This window comes from Rhinopithecus roxellana, chromosome 17 (assembly GCF_007565055.1).
Source record: "Rhinopithecus roxellana isolate Shanxi Qingling chromosome 17, ASM756505v1, whole genome shotgun sequence".
Classification (NCBI taxonomy): Eukaryota; Metazoa; Chordata; class Mammalia; order Primates; family Cercopithecidae; genus Rhinopithecus; species Rhinopithecus roxellana.
In genome coordinates this window covers 62,539,875-62,554,765 of record NC_044565.1, presented here as the reverse complement: position 1 = coordinate 62,554,765, position 14,891 = coordinate 62,539,875, and the positions used below count along the sequence as shown (strand labels likewise).

Genomic DNA, 14,891 nt, shown 5'->3' with positions numbered 1-14,891 from the left:
GTTCACGCTATTCTCCTGCCTCAGCCTCCCGAGTAGCTGGGACTACAGGCGCCTGCCACCTCGCCCAGCTAGTTTTTTTTTTTTTGTATTTTTTAGTAGAGACGGGGTTTCACCGCGTTAGCCAGGATGGTCTCGATCTCCTGACCTCGTGATCCGCCCATCTCGGCCTCCCAAAGTGCTGGGATTACAGGCTTGAGCCACCGCGCCCGGCCTGCCAGCATTTTTTTTAACAATACATAAAATATTACCATATCTTAAAGTTGATGTTGTCTTAGATTCAATGAAATATGATAACTGGGTGTGAATAAGAAGGAATTCAAAAGCAAAGTTTCAAACCTGGGTGACTGGAAGGGAGTTTCCTTGACCCCCACAGGAGAGTCTAACCCAATCTTCTATTTGAGCAATGATCGCCAGACAACACTGCCCGCGCACCCTCCACAGTTGCACTTATTAATACGAGGAAGTAGTTATTAATGACAACTTTAATAGGAACATGCGCTGAACCCTCAAGAAACTGTCACAACTGAAAGATGGGAGCAAGCTGCTGCAAGCACATGCTTTGGAATGGGTGGCCTGCTGTTTCTGGATCCAGCTGGTATTCAAACACATCAAAGCAGCAGTCATTTGAACAATCGGAACTTCTTCAAATACTGGCCCACTTCTTCCTTGGGGTAGGGCCGGAGAGCAATGCAAGTGGCGATATTCTCCGGTTGCTCAAGCCACAGCATGTGGTCAATGTTCTTCTGTTGCAGGGTCTCAGCCAGCTCCTTTAGGGTGGTCTCATCTGGGGCCTAAAGGAGAAGAACATAGAAGACAAACTGAATAGCCCACTTAGGAAGTGTCAAAAGGCCAAAAAGGGTTTCAGGAGTCCTCTTCACTGAAAGTGGAGTAACAGCTTTACCAAGGAGGGAGCTGCAGAGCAACGATGTCATTCCTTGGTGCACTGGGGAGGGAAGAGAGGCTTCCTATTCCTGTTTAGAAAATGGAGATTTGTATCTTCCCTCGTGAGATGTCGTATGCCCAACATACATATGTGTAATGTGTAATTCTGCTCTACATGTTTTCCAGCTCTCCTATGGCTGGTGCCCATAATTTTAAATGCCTCTGACTTTAACCACTGCCTAGCGGAATTTTTTTTTTCTTTTGAAACAGAGTCTTGCTCTGTCACCCGGGCCAGAGTGTAGTGGCACAAATCTCGGCTCACTGCAGCCTCTGCCTCCCAAGTTCGAGTGATTCTCCTGCCTCAGCCTCCCGAGTAGCTGAGATTACAGGCATACACCACCACACCTGTCTAATTTTTGTATTTTTAGTAGAGACGGGGTTTCACCGTGTTGCCCAGGTTGGTCTGGAACTCCTGACCTCAACTGATCCACCCGCCTAGGCCTCCCAAAGTGCTGGGATCACAGGCGTGAGCCATCGTGCCCAGCCCCTAGTGGAAGGATTTCTAAAAGCACATCCACTTCCACTTCCCTCCACCCCTCCCACTCTACCTCACTGAAACCTAAAGGGGTTTTCCTTCTGCTGGGACAGCTCCCACTTGTTTATTAAAGGGAGAGTACAATATTCTCTAACATCCTTCTGAAATCGTTTCTGGGTCATCCTTACTGCTAATTCACCCATGATGAATCCCATTCCAGGAAGTATTAAAACTATCACTCAGAAAATTATTATTTTTGTGTTATTTTGCATAAAGTTTATCTTTGACCTATGAAGGCAGCAGCCACTAAGATAATCAGAGGCTTGTTTTAACAATTAGAGAATGCCAGTATTGCTACTCTTAACCTGCTGAGTCCTTCCGGCAGAGCTCTGCTGGAGGACTCATCATCTTCTTCAGCCTCGGGCAGAGGCATAGTATAGTGAGATACAGCGAGTCTCTGGAATCAGACTACTGGACTCCAAACTCTTGCTGACTGTGTGATCATGGATAAGTTAGGTGACTTCACTGGCCTCTTCGTCCGTTTATAAAATAGGAATAATGCTTCCTAGTGGGGATCAAGGAAATTAGGCTCAGACCTGTGCCTGGCACACACTAAGCACTCAATAAACAGTTAATCCTGGTATTGTCTTATATTTTATTGGCCCTTCTGACTACAGCAGCACCTCAATGTAATCAGTAGCGACTCCTAAGTCCCCTTCTTGAGTCATGATTAACAACTAAGAATCATGAGACCCTCTTTTAAACTCAGGGGAGTCACTTAATCCCTGTAGGCTTCAGAGAGTTTCACCCGCGACAAGAGGAGTCTGAACCTGATTTCTTGAGACCTCTTAATAGGAAGAAAATCTAAGTGAAAAGCCAGCGGCTTCTGTTCTGCCTACTCAGATTCTCAAGGCATTTTTCCTACAGGTTACCGCTTGATGTTTCACTATCCAGCAGCAATTTTTCTCTTGAAAGATAATCTATCTTTGCCAGTTATCCATGAAGGTATTACTCCACCCCTCCACCTGAGTTCTGGCTTAATTACTTTAAAGCCGTTTTTCCTTATTATAAAATATGTGCTTAAGGTAGAAAATTTTAAAAATAGAGATAAGCATTAGGAAATAACCAAAATCTCACCATGCACTACTTCATATTTAGATATATTTCCTTAGTTTTTCCTTTCAAAGTCTGGATCATTCTGTATATATAGTTCAGTTAGCTTCGCATCATGAGCACTCTTCCAGACCACTAAATATGCTTCAAAAACATAAGGGCTCCCACGAATATCCTTGTGCAAAGCTCTTTGGGTCCATCTGATTATTTTCTTTTTTTTTTTTTTTTTTTTTTTTTTTTTTTTTTTTGAGACGGAGTCTTGCTCTGCCACCCAGGCTGGAGTGCAGTGGCCGGATCTCAGCTCACTGCAAGCTCCGCCTCCCGGGTTCACGCCATTCTCCTGTCTCAGCCTCCCGAGTAGCTGGGACTACAGGCGCCCGCCTCATCGCCCGGCTAGTTTTTTTGTATTTTTTAGTAGAGACGGGGTTTCACCGTATTAGCCAGGATGGTCTCGATCTCCTGACCTCATGATCCGCCCGTCTCGGCCTCCCAAAGTGCTGGGATTACAGGCTTGAGCCACCGCGCCCGGCCAAGGATTATTTTCTTAGGCTACATCTCTAGCAGCAGGAGAGACAGAGTCAAAGGGTAAGGGTTAGATCTGTTTGGTCATCTGCAAACAGAACCTGACTGCTATTTTAAAAGGTGTACCGATTTACACCCCTGGTGACTGGTCTATCTGAAGCTAGGTTCAAATAAGGCTTTTAGTGTTTATTTTCAAATACTTTGGCGTCCTACCCAGGTAAATACTCGGTTTGACTTCGCTTTGCACTGTCCCTACGGCGAGAAGGAGCTCGCTCTGTCCCTTCGGGCTCGGTTTTGCTGGAGGACAGCACTTTGGGGCATGGCTTTAAAAGGTCGGCCAGTGCACAGGCGGAACAGCGGGGACACGGGAGGCACCACATCACCGCAAGCCCAGAATGGGGCGGACGACTGCTCTCCACTCTTCACACAGTCAGGCCCTCCCCAAGGGCGCACCTCCAGGGAAATAGCTCCAGTCTAAATGTTAACGATCACCCCAACCCCCGCTGCATCCACTCCCCGCAGCTAGGACTTCGGATCGAAGATCACACCCACTTCCGCCCTCTACGTCTCAGCACCTCCCCCTCCGCCCGAGTGCCTCACCTCAAGGACCACTTTGCGCATGCGCCCCAGCTCTTGGAGGTAAGCGGCGGTGTGCGGGTGGTCGCGGTGAGTGTGCAAGGCCGCGGTGGCCGCGTGACAAGCCTGCGCTACCAGTGCGCCCGCCGGCCAGGAGAACGGAGCTTGTGATAGATCCTTTCGTAACACCAAGTATTGTACCAGGACCTGCGGCTCCGCCCCAGAGGCCGCCATCTTCCTGACCACCCGAAAGGCCGGACCTACTCTCCGGTGCATCCTGGGATCAGGGCGGGGCCCTGAGCGCTGCCATGTTTTTGTACGGCAGGATCGCAAAGCACGCCGGGACCGGTTGGCTTCGTTTTGAAGACGTGGATGGCGGGAATTCTCGCCCCTGGCCTGGGTGAGCTAGAAGGGAGAAGATAGAGGAAAGACCCAGTGTCTGACGGGACCATGGTCAGGGTGGCGGGCTGAACGGCCTTCTTAAAACTCCTTCCGTGGCCGGGAAGCCTGCTGGACCAGAGTAGCCGAGGCCTCGGGAGCGCGCCAGGGCCGCGGGATGGGCGCGGGGGTGGGCGTGGACTCTGCTGGCTCGGAAGCTGGGAGAGGGCCGGCGGCTCGGGAAAGGGGATCCTAGCCTTGACGTTTGTGTCCTCCGCGGCCCAGGGGTTGTGCGTGAGTGGTGTGTGCCCTGCCGTCTGGGTTTGAATGGGACTAGATGCGATGTGACTCTGTTGCCATTTTTCTTTTATCAGCAAGGACATTGAGGTCCCTATAACCGCTTGCCTAGACGACTTCATGGGAAGGCCCTTGGGAATCTGAGATGGAGCAGGCGAACCCTTTACGTCCAGATGGCGAGTCCAAAGGAGGTATTCAGAGGGCCGCCGCCTTCCCCTTCTTGCTGCTGCCCAAAGATGACCCGCAGGCTGAGAGAGCTCTTTCCTCCTGGAACTGACGTGGGACCTGACCTGTTTGGGAGCAGAATGGTGAAAGGAACTAACATTGAAGACAAAGGGACAGGCAGCCAGGATTATTCGAGGAGGAAAAATGGCTTCGTTTCTAGGCTCCCACCTCTTTTGAAACGGATAAGTTGCATCCGTCATATGCTCAGTGTTTATATTCTGAACTGCGGTTCCGGTTCTAGCCAGGGAGGTTTCTTTCCTCTCCCCGGGTTTTTTGGGCCATTTATGCATTACTCCTGAGGGAGCGCCAGTGCAGGGCAGTGACTCTAGTGTTGGTTAGAACTGGGTTTTTTTTTTTTTTTTTTTGAGACGGAGTCTCGCTCTGTCGCCCGGGCTGGAGTGCAGTGGCCACCGCGCCCGGCCTAGAACTGGGTTTGAGTCTTGGCTCTGCCATGATAAATAAAGTGACCTTAGGCAAGTCACTTTATTCTCTGCCTCTGTTTCTTCATCTGGAAAATGGAGGTGAAAATAGCACGGTAGTTGTGGTTGTGGAAAAAGTATTTCTTTTGTGGTGGAAAAGTATTTAATTCAGACTTTTCAAGTGAAGCATTTAGCACAAGTCTGATATATAGGAAATATTCAATGAAAGGCTTTGTGTCTTAAAAAGTAGAAAGTGCCGGGCGCGGTGGCTCAAGCCTGCAATCCCAGCACTTTGGGAGGCCGAGACGGGCGGATCGCGAGGTCAGGAGATCGAGACCATCCTGGCTAACACGGTGAAACCCCGTCTCTACTAAAAATACAAAAACTAGCCGGGCGAGGTGGCGGGCGCCTGTAGTCCCAGCTACTCGGGAGGCTGAGGCGGGAGAATGGCGTAAACCCGGGAGGCGGAGCTTGCAGTGAGCTGAGATCCGGCCACTGCACTCCAGTCCAGGCGACAGAGCGAGACTCCGCCTCAAAAAAAAAAAAAAGTAGAAAGTGTTTAAAGAATGTTTTATTGTTAGAGTTGCTTAGAATTATGAAACTATTACTTAGTCCTTAGTCAATCCTTTGGAAACAGATTTGCATCTGAATTTCTGTCCAGAAGGAAGTTGCTTTCTTCTTTAGTGCCCGGTAATATTTGTGTACAGTTCTGGTTTTGTGTTACTTTATGTCCTGTGCTATTAATACTTTTAGAACTTTGGAGTACTTAAGCCTGATGCCTAAATCCAGAGGGTTCTACATTAATACTTTGGGAAAGCTTGCCATAAAACCCAACTTTAAAAATAACTCTAGGCCGGGCGCGGTGGCTCAAGCCTGTAATCCCAGCACTTTGGGAGGCCGAGACGGGCGGATCACGAGGTCAGGAGATCGAGACCATCCTTTCTAATACGGTGAAACCCTGTCTCTACTTAAAAATACAAAAAACTAGCCGGGCGACGAGGCGGGCGCCTGTAGTCCCAGCTACTCGGGAGGCTGAGGCAGGAGAATGGCGTAAACCCGGGAGGCGGAGCGTGCAGTGAGCTGAGATCCGGCCACTGTACTCCAGCCTGGGCGACAGAGCGAGACTCCGTCTCAAAAAAAAAAAAAAAAAAACTCTATAGTTTTAGAAAGAATTCTGAGTTTGTCAGTGAACTTGGTGATCCTGTTTTTCTCTGGGCCATCATTATCATTGATAACTATGAAGTAGCTATATTCAGCTTAAGATGACTTAAGCTGAGACTTTAGATAATAAAAGTATATGGGGTAAGATTTACTGTTACTTTAAGACTAAAAGTAAGTTTGGTGATTTTATGTAGTGGAAACATGCTACACTCAGGAGTAACCTGTTCTTTAGTCCAGGCCTAATTTTGTTTCTATTAAAAAAAGCGATGAGGTGGAAGTTTTGGATCATCAAGAGACTTAGACCGGTCTCCTTATTCTCTACCGAAAACAGTATTTAAACATTTAGCTGTTACCCATACTGGTTTTCTCCCTCTGCTTGTGTGATTTCAGCTTTTAGCTTATTATTTCAATTGTCCCCACTCATTTTGGAAGGAAGGACATGAAGTTTTAGTTGCAACCAGATTATTTATTCAAATAGGCAGGGATTTTGACCTTTTTTGTAACCTTTTTTGGGACAAAGCTGACTGGCTAGGATGAGATGTAGTCATAAATTCCAAGGTAAAGCAGGCCCAGCAGATACACTCCCTCTTTTCTCTAGTGGCAACGCTAAACAACAACGCTACCCCCTTGGTGTAGGGGGAATCCAGTCAGTAAAGAAGCTGGGCAGGTTTGAGAGCCTGAGAGGAGAGCTGTGTGGAAATGCCTAGAGAAGCAGCAGCATGATACTGTTTTGAACACCTACTTATCTCAGAAACTTTGGGAACATTGATTTCTCCTGTTTTAGTAATGTAGAATTTCCATAAAGGAGAATTTGGTCAGGCATCTCCTGTACCACCCTAAATTAATCTATGTGTATGTGCTTTTCAGATCACCTCCTCGTTGGACAGTAAATAATTTTTGTAAGCCCCGTGAGGACAGGGACTCTATTTTGCCACCGTAGTATGAATAACTTCCAGCACAGTCCTTGGTCCGTAGTAGATTCTCAATATATAGTTGTTGGATAAATAGAGACTTGTGAATAAAGCAGTTCATCACATGCTAATTATTAGGAATAATTTATTTAATTAGAATTTCGGTTTTTCACCATTATTATTGCAGTATTGTGGATTTTTCTGTGGACATGAGCCAAGTGAATGTAATCTCCAAGAGTGTCAGCTTGGTTGTCTGTGTTTTGGTAAATATTTCTGGGGTGTTGGCTGGGCGCGGTGGCTCACACCTGTAATCCCAGCACTTTGGGAGGCCAAAGCGGGCGGATCACAAGGTCAGGAGTTCAAGACCAGCCTGGCCAACATAGTGAAACCCCCGTCTCTACTAAAAATACAAAAATTAGCTGGGTATGGTGGCACGTGGCTGTAGTCGCAGCTAATCAGGAGGCTGAAGCAGAAGAATTGCTTGAACCTGGGAGGTGGAGGTTGCAGTGAGCTGAGATCGCGCCACTGTACTCCAGCTTGGGCAACAGAGTGAGACTTTGTCTCAAAAAAAAAAAACATTTCTGGAGTGTTTACTGTGTGTCAGACGTTGTGCTAGGGTTAAAGGATCCATGGGTGGGCATAAATGCGCACGGCCCCTGATTTTGGAGCTTTAAGGTTCAGCGGGAAAGATAAGCAAATCAAATAATCTCACTAATGAATATACAATTAAAACTGTAGTAGCCCGGTGCGGTGGCTCACACCTGTAATCCTAGCACTTTGGGAAGCCGAGGTGGGAGGATCGCTTGAGCTCAGGTGTTTGAGACCAGCCTGGGAAACATAGTGAGACCCCATCTCTTTTCTTTAAAAAGCAAAACCAAAAAAACTATAGTATTGTCTCGGAAGGATCTTCGAGAGCTTATGAGCTGGCACCTGACCTTGTTCTGAAGGTGCTGCAAAGGTTTCCCTGAGGAAATGCTGTTTGCACTGAGTGCTGACGAGCTAGAGTAGTGCAGGTGAAGGTGAGTAAGGGGCAGCTGTGGAAGAGCCTTTGGTGTGCCTGTTGCGGGGCGGGGATCAGGTCAGTAAAGAAGCTGGGCAGGTTTCAGAGCCTGAGAGGAGGGCTGTGTGGAAGTGCCTAGAGAAGGAGCAGCACGATACTGATGAGGGTAGGAAAGATCCAGAGGCCAGTAGGCCTCGTAGGTGGTGTGAAGTCATCGAAAGGCTTTAGCCAGCTGGATGGGGAAAATGGAAATATTTTAGAGATACTAGGAATGTATATTCAATAGGATTTGGTAATGGATTGGGACTGGGGCAGGAAGAAGGCGTAAGGAAGCAAGTACTGGTTTACACAGCTGTAGATGGATAATGGTTCTAGTCACTGAGGGGTTTGGAAGGGGAGATGGTGAATTCAGTCTTGGACATGTTGATTGTCAGGTTCCTGTGAGTCTTCCAAGTAGATACACTGAGAAGGCAGGTGGGTATTCTGCTTTCTCAAGAAGCAGGAGAGAGGTATAAGCTAGAGATACATATTTGTGAGACATCGACATGTATGGCCATTAAGGCTGTGGGTAGTGATGAGATTTCTTCTGGAGAGAAGAGGTCTTAGGACTGAGCTCCGGAAAATGTCAGCATTTAATGATCAAGGAGGAGAGTAGGAGCCTGCAAAGCAGAAAGAGGGGTCAGAGAGGTAAAATATAAGTGTCACAAAAACAAGTTGTCTCTTGTTCATCACTGCATTCCCAGTGCCTGAAATAGTGCTTGGCACAAAATAGATGCTTAATAAACATCTGTTGAACAAGGCAAACCAAGAGGCTGGTATGCTAAGATGCAGGAAGAGAGGGTTTCATGAAGGTGGTGATCAGTAGAAGCTTATAGTGCTGGGAGGTGAGATAAGGGAGCTTGAAAAATGTCCTTTGGGTTCAGCAACATTGACTTCACTGTTGATCTTAGAGTAGTTTTGTAAAATAATGGGAACAGAAGTGAGTTTCAAGTGGATTGAGATGAGTCGCAGGCAAGGAAATGGAGGAAGTGAGTACAGGTTGAGCACTGAAAATCCAAAATCTGAAATACTCCAAAATCTGAAGCTTTTTGAGTACTGACATGATGCTCAAAGGAAATGCTTATTTCCAGTTTTGGATTTTCAGATATGGGATGTTCAGCCAGTAAGTATAATGCAAATATTCCCAATTTCGAAATCTGAAACACCTCTAGTCCCAAAACTTCTGGATAAATGATACTCAACTTGCATGGACAACTCTTTTAAGTAGTTTTCCTGGCAAGGAAAGGGGAAAAAAGGGAGATGGTAGCTGAAGGGGATTTGTGGGCAAGAACAGGCCTGTAAGTGTATGAAATGTGTGTGTCTGTGTGTGTGTTAGTGTATGAAATGTGTGAGTGTGTGAGTGTATGTGTGTATGAGTGTATGAGTGAGTGTGTGTATGAAATGTGTGTGTATGAGTGTGTGTGTGAGTGTATGAAATGTGTATGAGTGTGTGTATGTTTGAAGACAGTTGAGACTTGAGCGTGTGTGGAAGGGAAATGAACACAGCAGAAAAAAGGGTAACCGATCATCTAGAGTTTCTGAGAAAGCAAGAGGGGATAGGCCTCAATGAGTAAAATAGGATAATTTTGCATATAGTGTGTGTCTGTTTCTATTTGATCTCACACAATTTTTTTTTTTTTTTTTTTTTTTTTTGAGATGGAGTCTGTCGCCCAGACTGGAGTGCAGGGGCATGATCTTGGCTCACTGCAAGCTCTGCCTCCTGGGTTCATGCAGTTCTCCTGCCTCAGCCTCCCAAATAGCTGGGACTATAGGTGCCCGCCACCATGCCCAGCTAATTTTTTGTGTTTTTAGTAGAGATGGGGTTTCGGTTTCACCATGTTAGCCAGGATGGTCTCAATGTCCTGACCTTGTGATTCACCAGCCTTGGCCTCCCAAAGTGCTGGGATTACAGGCGTGAGCCACCGCACCTGGCCCAATCTCACATAATTTTTTAAATGTTTTTATTAGCCATAAACACTGTAAGAGGTTTCTAGTCTTAATTTGATAGGTGAATAAGTTTTTGGATTCCATCCCAAGGCAAGGAAAGAAGATTAAGATTTCCATATATGTTTATCCATGTGAACCCTACAAAACAGATGCTGGGTGTACTTAAGAAGCTCGATTAAATAAAGTCTGGGACTTTTTTTTTTGAGAGAGTCTATCTCTGTCCCCCAGGCTGGAGTGCAATGGTGTGATCTCAGCTCACTGCAACCTCTGCCTCCCAGCTTCAAACAATTCTCCTGCCTTAGCCTCCCTAGTACCTGGGATTACAGGCATGCGCCACCACGCCCAGCTAATTTTTTGTATTTTTATTAGAGGGTTTCGCCATGTTGGCCAGGCTGGTCTCGAACTCCTGACCTCAGGTGATCCACCTGCCTCGGCCCCCAAGAGTGCTGAGATTACAAGTGTGAGCCACTGCCCTCAACTGTGAGAGGGCTTCTCTCAGCCCGTGGTAAAGTTAGAGAATAATCCTTTACACACTAGAGATGTGGATTTGTGGTAAACTGCAGACCTAGATAAGACACTGCTGCCTAATCAGCGTGTGATGGTTCATGTCCTTTCTCGGACTCTCTTTGAAGAGGATCCTGTTTTACATCACTCTTCAACCTAGGAGGTTGGTGGTCTTTGATTTCGATTGTTAGCTCCCCTGGTTTTATAAATTGGCAGATATCTAACAATTCAGCTGGCCACAAAGTTGTGGTGAAAAAGAGTCACCTGTTCTTCCCTGAGATCCTTCCTGTTGCCACAGTGAGAAATCCTCGGCTTGTAAAATTCTCCTTTTACTCTCCTTAGGTGTTTTAGCTCACTTAGAAAGGCTAGAGACCCAAGTGAGCAGATCCCGTAAACAGTCTGAAGAGCTGCAGAGCGTGCAGGCCCAGGAAGGTGCTCTTGGAACCAAGATTCATAAACTAAGGCATCTGCGAGATGAGCTGAGGGCTGCGGTACGGCACCGGCGAGGCAGCGTGAGTAGAAGGGTGGTGTCATCTGTTCCTTTAGAGTATAATGAACAAATGTGATTTGGGAATTGGTGAATTGGCAAGTTTTAATAATGTGTTTTACTTGTGATCTTACTGGATTGATTGTAGTCCCTCAAATGATCAAACTTGAGGAGTTTGGCCAGGCGCGGTGGCTCATGCCTGTAATCCCACACTTTGAAAGGCCGAGGCAGGCCTATCACCTGTGGTTAGGCGTTTTGAGACCAGCCTGGCCAGCATGGCGAAAACCTGTCTCTACTAGAAATACAAAAATTAGCCGGGCGTGGTGGCACGTGCCTGTAATCCCAGCTACTCAGGAGACTGAGGCACGAGCATTGCACCTGGGAGGCGGAAGTTCCAGTGAGCTGAGATAGAGCCACTGCACTCCAGCCTGGGAAACAGAGCGAGACTCCGTCTCAAAAAAAAAAAAAAGAAAAAAAAAAATCCTGTAGAGTTACAGTGAATATCACCTAACATTGGTCAGGCACTACTGGTAAGCCAGGCAAGTTCTTCCAGCCAGGTTCTTAACCTGCCCTAATAAACACCTAAGTTTGTTACCTCAATCATAAACATATTAGGTATATACCTAGTAGAATTACTGGGTCATACGATATGCATATTAGGTCTAGTAAATACTGCCAGTTTTTGAAAGTGATTGTACTAGTTTTACATTTCCAGCAATAGTTGTATAAGTTGTCCATTGTTTTCCTTTTTTACCAGTACTTGTAGTGGCCTGCCTTGAGTTGTTGATACTTTTGTCATTAGTGACATCTGTCACCCAGACTGAACCTCCTTGGGAGCTTGACCCTCCTTTTTTTCAGTTTCCTCTCTAGCCTGGGTTCAGTCAGCAAGACCTATCAGATTTTTCTTTTATATTCTTTTATATTCTTTGTCCTTCCTCCATTGCCACAGCTCAAATATTAGCCACATATGAAGTAAATATCAGGTGATTTGGATACCAGGATTATGACAGTAGTCTGCCAGTTGGTGCATCTTCTCGTATTTCTGCTTTTCCAATAAATCCTGCACAGCCAAGAAAATGCTTCATGAAACACCGCACCATTGCTCTGCTCAAAAGCCATCAACAACCCTTAATTGCCCATGGGATATCAGCCTTCCTCCCCCTCTTCCTTTTCCACCTATATCTCTCTTCCTTCCTCCCTTCTTCCTTTCCTTTTTTTTAAAATTGTAATATATATAAAGTGCACAAATCTGATGGACTTAGTTACAAAGTTAGCACAACCAGGTAACTGCAACAGTGATTCAAGTATAGAGCATTACCAGTACCCCAGAAGCCTCCAGTTTGCCTCATCTAGTCATATCTCTTAAGGTACCCACTATTCTGATTTCTGTCACCATACATAGGTTTTACTTGATTTTGAACTTTATATAAATGTTAAAAAGCACTAACTCTTATGTCTGGCTTCTTTTGCTGAATGTTATGACTGTGAGACTCACCTACACTTTGCTTATAGTGGTCTTTTTTTTATTGCTATATAGCAATTCTATTTTATGAGTGTACTACGACTTATTTACCCATTCTACTGTGATGACATTTGGGTTATTGGGGTTATTTCACTTTGGGATCACTATGAATGTTGCCACTATTAACATTTTGTGTGTTTCTGTCCTTTGGTATAAAATATACACTTATATATTGGGTGTATGCCTAGTAGAATTGTTGGTTAGTAGGATATGCATATTAGGTTTAGAAAATTCTGGCAGTTTTTGAAAGTGATTGTACCACTTTTACATTCCCAGCAATAAGTGTTCAAGATTTCCATTGTTTTGCATTTTTACCAATACTTGCTATTGTCAGTTTTAAAAATTTGCCATTCTGGTGGGAGTGTAATAATATCTCATTTTGGATTGAATTTGCATTTGCTTCATAACCAGTGATGGGGAATCCCTGTATTGAACATTTGAAAATCTTCTGTTGCGAAGTGTGTTTTTTTCAAGGCTTTTGTGAACTTTTTATTAGGTTGTCCATCTATTAAGTTGGAGAAATCTTGACATATTTTGAATGAGTTCTTTGCTGGGTATCTGTATTAGAGTCTTCCTTCGACTGTGGCTTGTCTTTTCACTCTCTGATGGTGTCTTGTGATGAAAACCTTTGTTTTAATGAAGTTTGATTTAGGAATTAAACTTTATTCTTAGTGCCCTTGTTTCTTGTTTAATAAATCTTTGTCTAACTTAAGATCATGCTGATCTTTTCCTGGTATTTTCTATTTTATTTTATTTTTTGTTTTTGAGACAGAGTCTCACTTTGTTGCCCAGGCTGGAGTGCAGTGGCACGATCCGGCACCCTCCGCCTCCTGGGTTCAGACGATTCTTCTGCCCCAGCCTCCCGAGTAGCTGGGATTACGGGCATGTGCCCGGTTAATTTTTGTATTTTTAGTAGAGATGGGGTTTCACCATGTTGGCCAGGCTGATGTAGAACTCCTGACCTCAGGTGATCCACCCGCCTCAGCCTCCCAAAGTGCTGGGATTACAGGTGTGAGCCCCCGCGCCCCACCAGGAAATAAAAGAGCCACCCGGCTCTTTTATTTCTAGTTTGCTAAGAGTTTTAATCAAGATATTATGCTATTAAATTTTATCAAACATTTTTACTGCATATATTAAGGGAATCATGTTTTCTCCCTTATTAATTTGTCATATGTATTGATTGCTGTTTAAATGATAAATTGCCCTCACATTCTCATAGTAAACCTAATTTGGTTTGATGTATTATCTTTTTAATATAATGCTAAAGGCCGGGCGCGGTGGCTCAAGCCTGCAATCCCAGCACTATGGGAGGCCGAGACGGGCGGATCACGAGGTCAGGAGATCGAGACCATCCTGGCTAACACGGTGAAACCCCGTCTCTACTAAAAATACAAAAACTAGCTGGGCGAGGTGGCGGGTGCCTGTAGTCCCAGCTACTCGGGAGGCTGAGGCAGGAGAATGGCGTAAACCCGGGAGGCGGAGCTTGCAGTGAGCTGAGTTCTGGCCATTGCACTCCAGTCCGGGGGACAGAGCGAGAGTCCGCCTCAAAAAAAAAAAAAAAAATATATATATATATATATATATATAATGCTAAATCTGACTTGCTGATATTAGTTATTAGAACTTTGGCATCTAAATTCATGAGAGAGATTGCCCTATGATTTTTTTGTAATAACTTTGTCAGGTTTTGGCATCAAGTTTTATGTTGCTCTTAGAGACATTTTCCTTTTTTTTTCTATTCTTTGAAAGACTTTATATACTATTGGTGTTATTTTTTCTTACATTTTGTTAAGGAATTCCCTGGTGAAGCTCTTTGGGCCTTCTCTGTGGGAAGGTTTTAATTTCTGATCCAGTTTCTTTGATCAGCATAAGCTGTTCAGATTTCCTGTTTCTTCTTGGGTCACTTTTGGTATGTTGCATTTTGCAGTTTGTTCATTTTATGTAAACTCACATTTAAAGTTTGAAATTTTTTTTTTTTCCTTTGAGACAGAGTCTCGCTATGTCGCCCAGGCTGGAGTGCAGTGGCGTGATCTCAGCTCACTGCAAGCTCCGCCTCCCGGGTTCACGCCATTCTCCTGCCTCAGCCTCCCCTGGGGCTACAGGTGCCCGCCACCACACCCGGCTAATTTTTTTGTATTTTTAGTAGAGACGGGGTTTCACTGTGGTCTCGATGTCCTGACCTCATGATTCATCCGCCTCGGCCTCCCAAAGTGCTGGGATTCCAGGCATGAGCCACCATGCCCGGCCTAAAGTTTGAAATTTTTTTAGAACAGCCTACTGTCTTGTGACTAGGATGGATCAGTGATGCTGTCTCATTTTTTATTCGGATATTGGTCATTTGTGCTTGCTCTCACTCCGTTTCTGTCTCCTTGA

The 14,891-nt window shown here is 45.3% G+C and overlaps 2 protein-coding genes across 3 annotated transcripts in view; one reads left to right on the top strand and one right to left on the bottom strand.

The window, feature by feature from the left end:
- Positions 1–464: 464 nt before the first annotated feature.
- Positions 465–3,909, bottom strand: PTRHD1 (peptidyl-tRNA hydrolase domain containing 1). Its single transcript, XM_010358505.2, has 2 exons — positions 3,653–3,909; positions 465–791 (listed from the first exon to the last, which is right to left on the bottom strand). Exons 1-2 carry the CDS (start codon positions 3,902–3,904, stop codon positions 621–623), a joined length of 423 nt encoding a protein of 140 aa, XP_010356807.1. The 5' UTR covers positions 3,905–3,909; the 3' UTR covers positions 465–620.
- The window catches only part of CENPO (centromere protein O), a 26,477-nt gene continuing 15,481 nt past the window's right edge, over positions 3,896–14,891 (top strand). For both annotated transcript variants that reach the window (XM_030921247.1, XM_010358504.2), the window contains exons 1-3: positions 3,896–4,028; positions 4,381–4,494; positions 10,852–11,021. In XM_030921247.1, coding sequence (XP_030777107.1) covers positions 4,449–4,494; positions 10,852–11,021 — 216 coding nt within the window. In that variant the 5' untranslated portion in view covers positions 3,896–4,028; positions 4,381–4,448. The remainder of the gene's footprint in view (positions 4,029–4,380; positions 4,495–10,851; positions 11,022–14,891) is intronic.